Source organism: Buteo buteo, chromosome 2 (genome assembly GCF_964188355.1).
Source record: "Buteo buteo chromosome 2, bButBut1.hap1.1, whole genome shotgun sequence".
Taxonomy (NCBI): domain Eukaryota; kingdom Metazoa; phylum Chordata; class Aves; order Accipitriformes; family Accipitridae; genus Buteo; species Buteo buteo.
This window is the reverse complement of record NC_134172.1, coordinates 57726282-57741594: the sequence shown is the minus strand read 5'-3', so window position 1 is coordinate 57741594 and position 15313 is coordinate 57726282. Positions and strand designations below refer to the sequence as shown.

At 39.3% G+C, this 15313-nt stretch overlaps 1 protein-coding gene across 1 annotated transcript in view; it reads left to right on the top strand.

The window, feature by feature from the left end:
* Positions 1–13532, top strand: part of SUSD5 (sushi domain containing 5) — a 43686-nt gene extending 30154 nt beyond the window's left edge. The window contains exons 4-5 of the mRNA XM_075022524.1: positions 155–343; positions 10031–13532. Coding sequence (XP_074878625.1) covers positions 155–343; positions 10031–11313 — 1472 coding nt within the window. The 3' untranslated portion in view covers positions 11314–13532. The remainder of the gene's footprint in view (positions 1–154; positions 344–10030) is intronic.
* Positions 13533–15313: the final 1781 nt, after the last annotated feature.

Below are 15313 nucleotides of genomic sequence, written 5' to 3'. Positions count from 1 at the left end.
TGAAAATAGTTATGAAGGAGGATTAGGGCAGGAATCAGATGAGATGTATGAGTTCTGTGGGCATGTGGACATTTGTCCTCAGAGTAACTCTTTTAGCACTGCTTTAAAGACTACTGCAAGGTCTCTACAGTCTCATTTCTTTTTTTCTTTCCAGACAAGCCCTGCGGAGACCCACCATCCTTCCCCCACACGATCCTGCACGGCCATACCGGCTTTGAAATGGGGGATGAGCTGCTGTATGTTTGCGCCCAAGGGTACGTCATGGGCAACAAGGAGACGGCGTTCACACTGCTCTGCGACAGCTGCGGGGAGTGGTATGGGCAGGTTCAGGCCTGTGTCAAAGGTAAGCTCACCCAGCACATGGAACATCCCTCTGGGATGTTGCAGCCTCCCATCGGCCCAACTGAGATAGTTTCAGGCTTACAGGGGTGTCTCCTGGGCACGCGCAGTCCCAGTGAAGGTCTTGGTGACTAGAGCAACAATGTCTCAGCTGGCTCAACAGGGCTTTTACAATCCCATTGGTACACATCTCCGGTAAACCACAGGGGAGGGTAACTTATTCATACTTACATGAGCATAAAGTTTCTTTCTGGGTAGCAGGAGCCATTCAAAATAAAAAAATGAATTTTTTTATGCCATATTTATTTTTTCCATATCTGCTAACCCCATTTCAGGGATTCACTGAGTCTCATCCCACAGTTGCCATCCAGCTCCTGCCTTCCAGTCCACCGTCTTCCTTCTTGTTTCCCCAATACCCTTTTTCTTTAGTATTGAACATAATTTTTAGTTACTGGAAAATAGCCTTTGAGAAGATCCTTTACCTGCGTGTTTAATATCAGAACCAGTCCCATTCTGGAAGTCAGCTGTTCATAATCTTGTATGTGCTCATTCTGATACTGGATGAGGTTTGTAACTTTTCAGTGTACTTACTTTGTTTACTCAAAGAAAGGGATTACTATGGATGTTACAAGAGATACTGGAGGTATTTTTTTCAGAGTAGTTCAAAAGCCATGCCCAGGCAGCGTTAGTGAGCCAAAGACATTGTTTACCAGATAGAGTGTACAATGCAGGTTTTTTATATCTTCTGCTATGTTTATTTTCACACGAAGCCACAGAGTTGCTACAGAGCAGGCTACTGAAATGAAAACTTGGTGTTTGTTCTCACTTTTGGGAACCTAGAGCAAGTACAGAGAAAAGCCAGTGTCTTTCCGTAGGCGTGCACTAAGCATGGCCTGCATGCAAATAACATCTTTCCTTACCATAGACATGCTGAGGCTCTCTATGGCTTCATCACCCAGTCAGCAGCCTTATGTCTGCTACACACATGTGATGCTACACACCGAGGCCCCTGAGATAGCATCCTCCTTACAGAAAAGATGAGATGCCACGGTGGTACTGTGGCCCCATGGAGACAGGGTCAATACCTCTCAAGGGCACAGCAGACCCATGTGAAACTCCCTCTGCTTCTTTATATTTTCTAGGTTGAATTGAGCTGACCATCCTTTAGCGGTTCTTGGATTTTTATTTGGGATGCAAAATGGGTAATACAATAGCTGTCCATCTTTTAAGCCCTAGGCTTTGTCCACTGGCTTGTAAGAAGCTGGTTTGGCTGATCTGAGCTTTTACTAGCCCTTTCCTACTAGTTGCTTTAGCACTTTTGAACTTCTGGTTTTACATATGTGAAACATCCTGCTTCCGTTTGATAGGTAAGGAAAATTAAAGACCTATGTAAGTTAGAATAGCTGCCTGTGCCACGGAAGAAGTCTGTGACAGAGTGACAGAAATACAGTTTGGGTTAGAGCTAAGCAGTGAGATGGAAAAGTTAAAAAAAAGTGTATTATTTTTTAATTTGCCCCAGTAAAAAGGCATACAATTTTTCTCTTGTACCATGCTTTCAGGATTTTTATCTACATACAGAACAGTAGGTACCCAAATATTTCTCCATTAAAAGGAATGAAAGTGGATTTTCTTACCAAATAACTTGACTCAAGGAATCAGGCTTCTATTAAAAAAAATCCAAACCAAAATGTAGAAGCTCTGGGAAATTGTAATAAATTTATTATAATAATGACATTTCCTAGATCTAAACCTTCAAGAAAATCCACCTTTATATGTTAGTTAAATTCTGCAGCAAACTTTTAACTTTAACCTTGCTTAAACATAAGCTAAATATTGTCATGAGTTCAGATTTGGATGCAATCTGAATTCTGCTTTCTCATTCCCTTTCTCACATTACCCTGCTCAATGCATAAAGCTCATGATTTTTCCAATATTTAAGAACAGTCATTAGACTATCTTACTTTTTCTTTTCAGAGAGATACCACACCTTTAAGATGATATATCTGACAAAACAGATAAATTTGAAGCAAAGGAATGGGCAGCTCTCGGGTAGCTGAGCTGTCTATATGGGCTGGAGTTTGCATATCCATTTCAGAACCTATATATGCCTTAATGCCCAGGGGCTTGCAAGGAGTTATTTTTCCTCATGAATATATACCACCAGGCAGTGGATAATCATGAGAAAAGGTCAAACTTGTTCTTAGTAGAAATGGGTCAAGTCTGTGCACCAGGGAACCAGACACTCAAAACCATGCAAATGGTATAGAGATTAAAAAAAAATAAAAATAAAAATTAAAAATTCCAGCATCTTTCTGAACTATTTCAGCTTCCAGAACTGTTCTTATAAACAGCAGTTCAGATGATTAAGTGAAATACCACAGGGAGTGGAGGAGGAGCATGGAGGGAGAGAAGGAAAAAAGAGTATCTACATCTGATAACCCAGTGGGCCTGAATCTCCTATAATCTGCACCAAATTGATACTTCTTTTTCCTTCACTGAGGTTAGTGAAAATGCTAACTTTATCACACATAGAAATAAAACTGTATTACACCAAAGTATGAAAGGGAAAGAATCAGAACATTTAAGTTGTGTGTGTTTCACTGTTTCCCCTGGATAAATAGGCTATTTCCCCTGTTTTGCCTCAGCCTTTCACACAGCTGCAGGGGAGAGAAAAATATTTTTAAAAGAAATAGGAAAGTGTGGCTGTAAAATCACAAACACCAATACTGGAACTTGGGAGCAGATGTAATATGGTGGATTATGATTTTAAAAATTATTTAAATGTAGATGTCATGCTGAGGGGCTTCCTTTGATTAGTGTTTTTCAAACACTTTAAGGACCTGCGATAGAAAGTACAATACATGTTCAATTAATAATTATATATTCAGTCCTCCTGATCACAATTCTTTAAGAAAGGAGGCTTTACAGGAAGACTGAAATGTGTGATACTAGGGTTCATTATTTTTAAAAAAGTAGGAATTCAGTGAAAAAGAACAAAAAAAAGGAATTTAATTAAAAGAAACCTGATTTAGTTGACAGATATTTGGGGGTCATAGGAGAGAGGAGAAAAATTATTACGTACTCCAGAAGTCAGCATGCACACTGCTTTTTAAGTGCTTTGAGGCAAGAGAGTAACTTCCCTATCCTGAATGTTAATGATGGGACTTAACGGAGCATTTATATCCCTGTTGTCACAGGAAAGATGGTCATGAAGCCACTTCAGTGAACATTTAAGTGCTGTGTTTAGAGACTGGTAAGATGATATGATTCCCTTGTTCTGCATCTGCGCCGGGTGAGCAACTGGAAATGTGAGGTGGTCCTGATGCTCTTACACCAACACAACTCAACCATGGGGATAAAACTCCAGTCAGAGGATTAAAAGCTATAAGGACAGTTCCTACATCTTGGACCATCTCTGAGACTGGGGCAAGTCACTATAATACTCTCTGCTGCTTACTCCACCTCATCCATGAAAGAGTGATAATGTTTATCCAGCTTCGTAAGAGAAGATTTGCGGATGTTACAGCTGCGTATTGCTGTACTGCTTGGTAACTGCCACATCATAATGCCCAGCTGTCCAAGCAGAATGTCAGACTAAACAGCAATAACTGGGTTTTTCTCTTGTTTGTGTAAAAGCATTGAGCCTGCTTTATATTCCCAGTTGCTCACCCAGAGCAAAAGCGGGGTCGAAGAACTATCATCGTAGCAGTGTCTAAATATAGCACTTAAATGTTCTTTGAAGTAGCTTTATGATCATCTTTCCTCTCTGTTTTGATCCATTTAGAAGAGATAGGGTCCATTCTGGCACACAGGATGTCAGTGTACAACCATAGAGTTGGCAAATTCATAAATGAAATGAAATGAAAAAAATATATTATGCATCAATATACATATAATCCAAAATATATGGCAAAACTTGGCTATGGGCATAACTAAACAAAATCATTTCAGGGTTATATTAAGTGGATTCTGGATACAGTAAAGTATGTTGGAAATTAAGAAAACAGTACATCACAAATGGCTTTAATGTGCATTTTGCACACCCGGTAATGGACTGTAATTTGTAACCAAGATGCTTTTTAAGAAAAAAAAGTGGCTCTGTCTAGTTAGTGTTTCCTGAATTTTCTAATCATGAAAAGAGGCTGTGTTCTAGCTGGAAACACAGGGATATTCAACCCAACAAAGCAACTTTAAGCAGAGAACAAGGAAATACATGCTTTTTGCAGTTTATTATTTTTTCTCTTTCTGTGGAGAGAACACATTTGTTTCACAAAATATATCCTGAATTTTTGCATTGTAGCAAGGTCTGAAAGCAGATGGATACATGACATGCTGTGGCTGTCCTGCAGGCACAGAGACTAAAGTGACCATTGCCAAATGATGTTGGTTTTTTTTTCCCCAAAATGAACCATAGGTTCAATATCAGAAGCACTAATACTACCATTTTGGGGGGAGGCGGAGGGGGGGGGTGGGTCAGGGCTGCATTGCATTAGGCTGCATCTTTAAGAGTTTGCTTTCTGAAAGAGAAGGTAGATTAGATGGCTGGGAAATCATGTCACATCTCTGCCCTAAAACTGGCTAAGAAGAATGTAATTTATTTATCCTTTTCCCTTGCCTGCTTTGGATTTTTCCAACCAGCTTGTGGCAGGAGAGGTCATATCTTCTGCACATCCAAGGAATCTCTCCAGTGTCAACACTTGGATACTTGTCTACTGTGTTCAGAGCTGGTCTAACTTTTCCACACTGAGGACCATACTTCTCATTTCAGTGTAAGGAGGAGTTGGCTGACTTTGACCACCTCTGAAAGCTTCATCTGCAGCTCTGTCTTTTTGCCTGCTTCAACTATTCTCATTACTTCAAATGTTGCTTTCTGAGTTTTCAAGAATAGTATTGATTCACATTCATGTGGTCTGTAAGCATGACTAGCCAGCACCATTTAATTCTTTTTCTTTTCTTTTCTTTTTTTTTTTTTTTAATGGGGAGATTAAAAGAAAATATCTCTGGCTTTTGATCTTATTTGGGAATGCTTTTTTTTTCCTTCTGAGAGTGCAAAGGGAGAGTTGTGACAGACAAACAAAATCAGCAACAAAATATGTCCATGGCCTGTCAAAACAATTGTTATGACAAACTTTGGTTCTCTTTTCAGGTCTGTCACTGAGCAGTTGTATTAGATTAATGTAAAGTATCGATTTGGCATGAACTGATTCTGCCAAATTGAATTAGTTTAAAAAATTATGATGGGTTATTTATTTATATTAGCAGGCTTTCTGCTAGAAAAAAAATCATCGTCCTTCTTGTAGCTGTTGCAAAAGACAAAAGGCAACACAATTTCTGTCTAGTGTACTCCAGTTGATTTGCGAGGAGTATGTTTGTGTGCCTGATCCAAGTCTAATGGTTAATTCTTCGAGATGCTGTAGTTCACAAATCTGACTGATCTTAGGCAAATCGTCCTACATCCTCTCTTCCTTCCCAGCCTTAAAGACAAGTACCGCCTTCTTAATGTTTGCTGTAACTACTCTGAGATTCTTAGAATAAAGATGTTTTTATACAGTAGAAATGTTTATGATGATGGTCTACATAGAATCAAGTTTCAATTTCCTGTACTCCAAAAATACCTCCACAAAATATGCAGTTCACTTTATGGCTGTCCAAAATAGCAACACTCAAAATAGAGCTCGGATGCCAATATGTTATCTAAAAGAAAAATTAAACTGATCCTAGAGTGTGGAAAACCAGACTCTTTGGTTTTGCCTGTCTCTATGTTTGGTCACTGTTTTCACATTAGAATCAAAAGTTGAAGGAGAGGAAAGCTTTTTAGGACTGGATGCTGCCCAGAAAGGACAAGGCTAAATTAAAAGGATTTTACATTTTAATTGAGCTTCACATCTTTCGTAGTATGCCATTTCAGCATCTGTTGCTGTAAAAATGTTTGTTTCAGCCTCAGTAATCCCTCAGACAGTGAATCAAAACTCACTGATCCTCAAGTCTGCCAGAGGAGGGTAGGGGTAAGATGTAACAATGACCAAATATAGAAAGATTTTGGTCTTGGACTAATTAATTTTAGTGCTGGCTCTTCTTAAAACCAGACGTGCCTGGATAGGAAGGAAGATGCAACCACTTTTAAATCAGTTGCTAGCTGTTTTTAAAAAGTGTATAAATAAAGGTTACAACTATTTGGATAAGACGTAGAGCTGAATCTACTTTGGTTGTTGCTCTTCAGTACTGAGAATAAAATTCAGGGAGCTGGAAAGCTCAAGAAGGTGCTGAGGAGGTGAGCAAAAAGAAGTGCAAAAGTTGTGCAATCTGTTCCTGGAAAATCAGGCTCACGGCTGACTTAAAAATTGTCGTGGTAACATAGACTCACTAAATACTAAGTCCAAGCCCCATTTGAAGGTCTGCGGCCCAGAAGAAAGAATAGAATATTATTACTGTGTAAGTTGATTCAGGATCATATAAATCAAAGCTTCAGAGTAAGGAGGTCTGTATTTCCTTTGATGGTTAGAGAGTTCAATAGTTGCTTTCATTCTGGCATCCCATAAGCTAACATTAGTTATGTTGGTAGTCTTTGCTATAAACTGTACAAATATGGGAGATTGCATATGAAAATACATTATAGCAGCTTTACAACTTGGGCCACAATCTGATTGTCAGAAGGAACAAGACTCCCTTATGTGGTGACAAGCAGTGCATAATGAGCTCCAATCTCAGGCTCTCTTTAGACTATAATGGGCTTTTTCTTTCCTCAACTCAGCATTAAGAAAGCACCAATTCATTTCTATACATGCAGGATCAGGCACAAAGACAGCAGGTTTGATGGAGACTTGATTGATGGTTCAACAAACCCTTAATATGTTCTGATAGACTGAGGACTCTTATTTTTCTAGGAGCACATGCTCTTTCCTGATGTGCCTATAGGACTTTCTTCTAAAGGGCTGAAAGTACGTGGCAGGAGAGGCACTAAAGGGGAAGAGCTTCAAATTCTATAAAAAACATATTACTATACTTGTTAAGCATTCACCAATGATCCGGACTGGTCAATAAGATGAATACTAGCTGCCCATTCATATTGCTAACTAAATAATATATCTGAAGGAAACAATATAAGCACAGGAATGTAATTTTTCTTCATACATATGTGTGCGTGCAAATGTAAAAATCAATGTTTCATCCTCAGCTGGATTACTGTAGTCTGAAAAGTAAATGTGTGGCAAAAATAGAGGTACAGGACACACACAGATGAAGACAGACTGGTGTGATGATTCATCTCAAAAAAGAAAACAATGACTATCACAGTTGGTAAATGGTGAGTTCTCACATTACAATGTCCCAGTTCATATAAATCCAATAGACACCTATAGGCTGTCCTGAGAGACACTGGGCTTCAGTGAAGCAGGCATGGCAGACATCAACTTTTAGCAGGAGTCTGGATGGTAAGAGGACAAAATGGTTCAAGGCACTGTTTCCATGCAAAGAGAGTGCCAGGTAGAAAAATTCTTAAGTGAAAGCGAGACAAGGGACAAAGTGAGACTAGTATTATTTGATGGCTATTATAAGCGCTACATAGCGATGGCCAGTGCCACACAGAGCTTCATAAATACATTGCTAAAATGCTTCGGTATTCAGAGCTACCCACCAGTCATTAACAAAAGGCTGGAATACTGTTGGAAATTATTTTAGGATTAATTAGAAAAGTGACAGTCCTGCCAGGAAGCTTTTCACTCTGAGAACTAGATTCCCCTGTCTGTTAAGTCGTCTTTACACCAAACGGAAGTTTTCCCTGCTTTGGAGAGGACGGAGAGGATCTGGAGGATTACACAAGCAGATGAGGACACCAGGACCAGGAGGAAGAGAGAGATCCGTTGTTGGCACTGGTGTATCATGCACAGGTTTCGCCCTACACCCTTGCTGTGAGATGAGAGGACCTGCTGAGAACATCCAGTTCTCCAGCATGATCGCTTTCACAGAGGTATTAACTCTCCACAGGCTATGTCGCACATTTCAGTTTCCTCAGCATAACTGCTTTGGTTTCTGGTAGATCTGGATGCTATTCCAAGAAAAATACCTTTTGCTAATACTCATTCTGTTCTGGCACCTGGCTTAAGCTGTTCTGGCAAAAAGTAAGCTGGTGTGAGCTGTATCACAAGTGTTTTTGGTCAGACTGGTTTGACAATATTTCTAATCTTTCTTAAGAGTAGACCAAATATGGCTCTGCCAGAAGTCTGGGAAGCAGCCTCCGAGGAGAATGTGACTCATTCGGAAATGGAGGTGGGCCCCAGATGAAAATGTGATTCAAAGTTGGTTGAGTGTAAAAAGGCAAAAAAAGATAAGGCTTTATGAATGCATTGATTTGTAATTCAGCTTCTCCTATTAATTTCTTGTTTCCCATGTCATGCCAGGTCTACTGCTTCACTGTCTTCATGAAAGACTAAATGCTCTCTTAAAAAGAAAAAAATCTCACCATGATTCTGTTTGGTTTATTTTCCATATCCCAAGGCACTATTTTCTAGGACTTTTAATGCCAGCATAAATCTCAGCAATTACATCAACTTTCTATGGAGTAAAAATTGTGTGAGCTGAAAATCAACCACCCTGTCTAGTTTGGAAAATTTTTCATTGAGCTGAGGTTTTAGAAGAGTGGAAGAAATATAAATTACAGTGCATTATTTCATTCAAATTCAAACATTTACTTTCATGCTTTGAGTCAAGCCTATTTTGCTATGAGTGGCAGGTCTGTTGAGGCATGGGGAGTACTTCTAAAACAAACTTTATGATGAATCCGCCCTTCTGTTGCACTCAGTTATTTTTTTGCCAGTTTGGGTTTGGTTTTTTTTTCTCTTTTCTTTTTGGTAACATTTAGTTTCTTAAAATTGGAAGCCGCAGAGTTGATTGCAGATGGTATTATCTAGATACCTAGGTGTTAGGCTTTAAGTGTTGGAGACAGAGTTTTCAATCCTTACAGTCATGGGTGCATCTTGCTTTCTTCAGATGAAGACGAGTAGAACTCAGTGTCAGCTTTGGTGGTGGGGTCTTCCTCAGGCAGCTCTGAAGAGCTCTCATGGAATGAGAAATACCATTCAGCTCACCTGGCCCCAGGTGTCGTATCACTGCAACACCAAGGTCATTGAAGAAAAGTAATATAATGACAAAAAATTGAACACAAGGTACTGGAATATAATCCTTTAAAATCAGCTGGCTCAAAAGGATTGAAGTTGCTGTAAAACTTCTAGTTTGGGGGGTGTGTGTGTGTGTAAGTCCAATTAGTAACTGATTACTTTTTGCTATACGTTCCTCTCCACATCCATTTCTTGCTTGAATATGATGAAAATTTTTCCTCAAGTCTGGCAAAAAGAGTCATGTAAGGGAGAGTAAACATTTGAGAAAACAATGAGCAACTGAAGAAAGTCCTCTAACTGCAGACATTAAGTTATTTATATACATTTTTAAATCTGGAAAAATAAGATATTAGCGGTTAGCATTGACACCTATCCTGATTTTTTTAAAAAAATTGATATTGACTATCAGCTTATGGTGGACCATCCCCTTTTAAATAAGCAGTAACACTGAATGAAAAATACTCTCTAAAAGTCACTCCTCATTGCACCTTTCTTCTTGGCTTCTTATAACAAATGTGCCCAGTGCTTTTCTGGAGAAATTAAATGTTGGCTTTTGTGGATTTTTGTAATGTTTCTAGATGAAACGGAGGCACACATTGACTATGAAGATAACTTTCCTGATGACAGATCAATACCTATTGTTGAGAATGAACATGTCAATGGCAAAGAGGAAATCAAGCAGGAGAAAGAACAGCTTTCCTTCAGTAAAAGTTCAGAGGAAGGAAGAACTGGAAGTACCAAAGGTGTTACTCAGGACACAGACATTTCTGAAAAAGGAAGCAGGGCACCAACTGAGTCCCCTGTGTCACTCCTAAGCCAAAAAAACTTGTTTTGGTTTCCTTCAGAGGCTTTCAGTGAGCCTGAATCAGAGAAAGAGACAGATGATTCCACTAATTCACAGTTTTCTGAAGGTGATAACCACATTGGAGTGAAGACAGCCTACGATGAACTGGGTGCCAAAATGTTTTATGACAGTGAGGATTTCCCCATTGGACCCATTCTTACGACTAATGATACAAAGGCAGAGATAGATGCAGTTGCCATTACTGATGAGTCATGGTTAGATGGCTATCCAGTAACACAAGAAGTGGTAGAGGATGATGATGATGAGGGGGATAAAGTTGATGGTTCGATGGGAACAGAAGATGACATCGTCCTCACGACTGACCAACCGAATCACGTTGAAGTAAGAAAATCGGGCAACGGTAGCCCAGCTCCAGAGGAAGGTGTAACACAGATCACGGCAGCAACAACAAGGATAGATGATGAAGGGGCCAAAGAGACACCGGTACCACTTACGTCAGTGAGTAGTCTGGAGCACTTAAGTGTGAGCAGAGGTTATGATGATGCTGCATGGGACCACCCAACTACATCTCTGGAAACTGTGACTCAGGAGCCCGGTACAACGATGCTGTTTGACATAACCAGTTTAAAAATGTCCATGTCAGAAACCTCTGTGATAGTCAGCCCCTCCGATCTCACTCTGTATGCAGAACGAAAAGAAACAACCGCCTATCCAGCACAAGTAGCAACCACTGCACCGGCTCCAGATATCATTACTGACACGTCGTCCCAGGAATTAGCTGAGCAAGAAAATCTAACCCAGGGCCTTGGAGAAAAGCCTGTCCCCACTTCTGAGCCATGTGAGGGAGAGGATTGTCCCAAGTCCAGTAAAGGTGCTATCATAGCAGTAATTGTGATTCTTCTCTGCTTGTTACTGGCTGCAGCTGTACTGGCTCTGTGGTTTTTCAAAAAACGGCAGCAGAAAAATTCTGTCTATAAACTGAATGGAAGGTGTCAACCCAGACATCATTGCTACCACCACTACCACCACCAGCACATCGAAATGCAGAAAGTCTAACCAGGGGTCTTTTGGCAGAGATGCTAGGAATCAGAAGAAAAACAGATTGATGCTAGAAGGATGACATGACTCATGGATACTAAAATCCAGCAGTGCAGAAAGCAGAAGAAAAAAAGAATGCTAAAAGAACATAGAAGACAGAAAATATTTCATCCTTTCAAAATCACAGTTTAGCATATTTGACCTTTCAGAGCTAAAGAATATATATGTTTTTATCACAAGGGTCTTTTGGAGACATCAGCAGGACACAGCGTGCTTGGTAGTACATCTACAATTTGTTCCGCTTTTACATTTTGCTCCTATTAATAATAAATTAACTGATTAATTTCTGTGTTACCTGGTTATAATGTAATGGCAGGGCTGGTCAGGCCTTCTTGGTCTATTCTCAGTGGAAGAGGGAAAGAAGGAGGGAAGGAAGGGAGAAGGATGTTTTTGGAGCAACCACACATTTGGTGTTTGTTCCTTTTTTAGAACCTGCCCAGGCTGGTCAGGATAAGACACTGTAACAAATTATTACCTGATGTGTCTTAAAAAGAAAAACTATTTGCTACCATACTGTAATGGATAGTATTGCAATGATTACTAAGGTACTTTTCTTCAACGTTGTGAATTTAACAAGCCACAAATGTTGGATCATTATGCTATTTTTCTGGAAGGTGTTCTTTTAGCCTTAGTGAAGAAATGCCATTCTTATACTAATCTTTTTATAGAAATAATGTCTCCCTGGAATTCAGAGAATAGTGTAAGTGCCGTTCTTCCTTGACTATCTGCAGGAGAGGAGTCAGAGCACCTTTGATTCCAGGTGTTATGATGAATAGCCTCTTATTACAGAGCCAAAGAGTGATGAAGCACTTTCCAGGGGATCTGTATATAAAGTCAGCTGCTTTTCTGAACATGATACCAACTGACCAAGATACTGAGTTTCAATTCACAGCCAGTAGTACCTCTGGTAACTGAAGCCATGTATAATACTTCTGCCATATGAATTCTGTAGAAGGACTGATTTTCACCATTCTGGTCTCTCGTCAACTGGAGGGGTGTCTGGGGTGGACATTGGCTATGAGAGATGGGTATCCATTTTGAATGCTGCTTGTTGTGGTTTTAAAGATAAAGAATACCTGGGAAAGAGAGAAATTGCATCCAGTTGATAAAATGCAAACAGTTGGCTTTTAGACTGAGTGTTGGTGTAAAAACACAGAGGCTTTTCCAACAGCATGTTCCATTTCCAACAGTTCTGAACATAAACAGGGAGAGAGGGGAGGATGTTTTCTAGAATCCCTTAACATAGTTCTGACGAGTTTAGTATGAAATACTCTTCCTCGCCTTTCTGAATGAACAGGAGAAAGACTGGCAACTGTGAATAATCTGCAGGTCAGAAATAAATTCATTTGCCACTCTATTGTACGGCCTTAGCCAAAATACGCCGGTAGCTCAACACATCGAAATATTGGAGTAAGAAAAGGTGACTGGGTGGAGTTCATCCATTTTTATGTCTGCCTTGAGTGACAGTAGTAACCATCTCTAAATCCATGGAGGGTAGACTTGATGAAATGGAGTGCAGAATTGGGCCCATCATAGGCACAGCCATCAATCTCGGTGCTGGTAAGGAAAACAAAGCATTGTTAGATGATGGCTATACGTTATCTTGGTGAATTTGACCTCAGAGTGGTAAGAGTTGAATCTAATTGCCTGGCAAGAGCCACAGTAAATAAAGAAGGACAGAAACTGTACAGATTTGTAAATATTGTGTTCTGTGACATATGCATGACTTTATGCTTTTAATGCATTCTAGACTATGAAATAACCTAGAATATCTGTTGTAAACTATTTTTTTATGCAGTAATGTTTTAAAAAAAAACCACGATGGATTTCGCACTAAGCAACTTTATGGAGACTGTTAACTCAACTAAAACATACCATCTGTAATCTCATGGAAATATGCTGAAAAATAAACACAGGAACATCCATTAAAAATTTTGTTTAACTGAAAGGTGCAAGTACATGTTTCATACATGTTACAGTTCCGTGTAGCATCCTTCAAAATGAAAAGTCAATGCTACTTGGCTCTGAACATCTGAAAATGAGACTCAAAATCCTATTACAAACAAATTGTACAGGGATCTTATTTGATACTTAGAAAGACTTGTTATTCATGAACCAGAAGAAAATGTACATTAACATAATGTTTTGGAGGTATTTAAATAAAAATCAAATCACAAAAAAAGGGAAAGGAAGTGCTTGTGTGTGTTCTTGTGCAAATCATCCAGTTTGCCCATATGTTTATGGAGAAAAGATAGGACTGGCACTTGGATAATCCTTGTAGAAGACACTTTTGATACTAAAAAGATTAGCTGCAAATTGTTTAGCTTAGGCTGCCAGCCCAGTTCTGCTTCAGAAGACCATCTACCCCCTTTGCAGCAGCATCTGTTTGTACTCATGGTTTTCAGTTTACCAGAATGATTCAGGGAGTTTGGGAAAACTAATAAACAGATGGGGATAAACAGCCCATGAATGATACATTTGACTTAGACCTCCTTTTGTGTGCGAAACTTAGCTAATCAAAGACAATAGGCATGGCAAACAAAAAATATAGTACAGTAAATACAAAATCTGAAGATGATAAGGTCAAAATACAGTCAGGGATGAGTTACTTATTACAGCAATTAAGAGCTGAAAGTGCCAGCTGTGGGTTGAAATTAAGAAAGAAAAAAGGAAAGGGGGAAATATCGGGAGCGATTTTGTGATGGTGACATCCAGTCATTAAGAGACTGATCTGTTGCTCTGTGATGAAAGTCATGTATTGTCCTCTTCTAGGGAAGCCACGTGTTACAACAGGCTGGCCAGAACCAGCTCGCTGGTGTTAAGACTGAGATACGATCTCCTGTTCCTCTCCTTTCCTTTACTAACAACTACCTATTAGCTGGGCCCCCATCTCATATAGATTGTGTGCTGCTGCGTCTGGGCAGAGTCCTGCATAAATTTGCTGTCAGGCAGGCTGAGAAGCAACACTGTGGGGTGTGACAGTGAAGCTGCTGGCAGTGTTTGGGGGTTCAGGCCCTTGCAACCAAAAGGTGTTTGCTCCCCTTTGTATGGAAACACAGGGATCACAGATTTTAGGTATTTGGGAAGTTCTCAGGCTGAAATCCCCTCAATTTCTGTGCTTGTCCTTGCATTTGCTAGTTAGATGACAATATATGGTTTATTGTGCTGTACTGCTTTATTGCATACTGTACCTTAAAAGCTATTATGTTGGGGATTTGTTGCCACAGGCATTGAAGCCAACATAGATTGATTTTTTTTTCTTCGATGAAAAGAATTTACAGGTTTTTTTATATCCAATAATTTCTACTGGATATAAATATATCCAATATATCCAATAATCCAATGCAAAGACACAACATAATACATAGCTGTGAAAGATCAGAATACGTAGCTATGAATGACCATTGTAAAAGTTAGAAATTATTAGATAGTTGTAAGGCTTGGCAAACTACAGGGTTACCACCAGCTCAGGATAACACTTAAATGTTTAATCCCTTTTCAGATAAGTGATAGTGAGAATGAGGCAAAGGCAGAAAGACTCAATTTTTTTTCTTTAAAGTTAGTAGTCACATAAAGTTACATCTCTGACCCCCATATTCCCACTTGAAAGTAAGCCCGTTCCATTACTTTGCAAAATAATTAATCAGGAACAAAGCACATTTGTTACTTCAAGCCACTTAAAAGGCCTACCCGTGAAACATCAAAGGGAAGAAAAAGTTAAAAATAATCAAAGAAACTTTAGAAAGTTTTTCTACAGAAAAGGTTAGCATTTATAAACTTAAAAATTCAGAACTCTCTACAGAATTTAGTTTCCATATATCATTGGTACTCTAAGGAGAGAGAAGAGGGGAGGGAAGAGAGATGGGTGTCTAAACCGCTGAATATTTCCTTGCCAAAAATAAATAAATAAAAAAGGTGTCTATTTATTTTAATATTTTTTTCCTAGGCACTGAAAAGG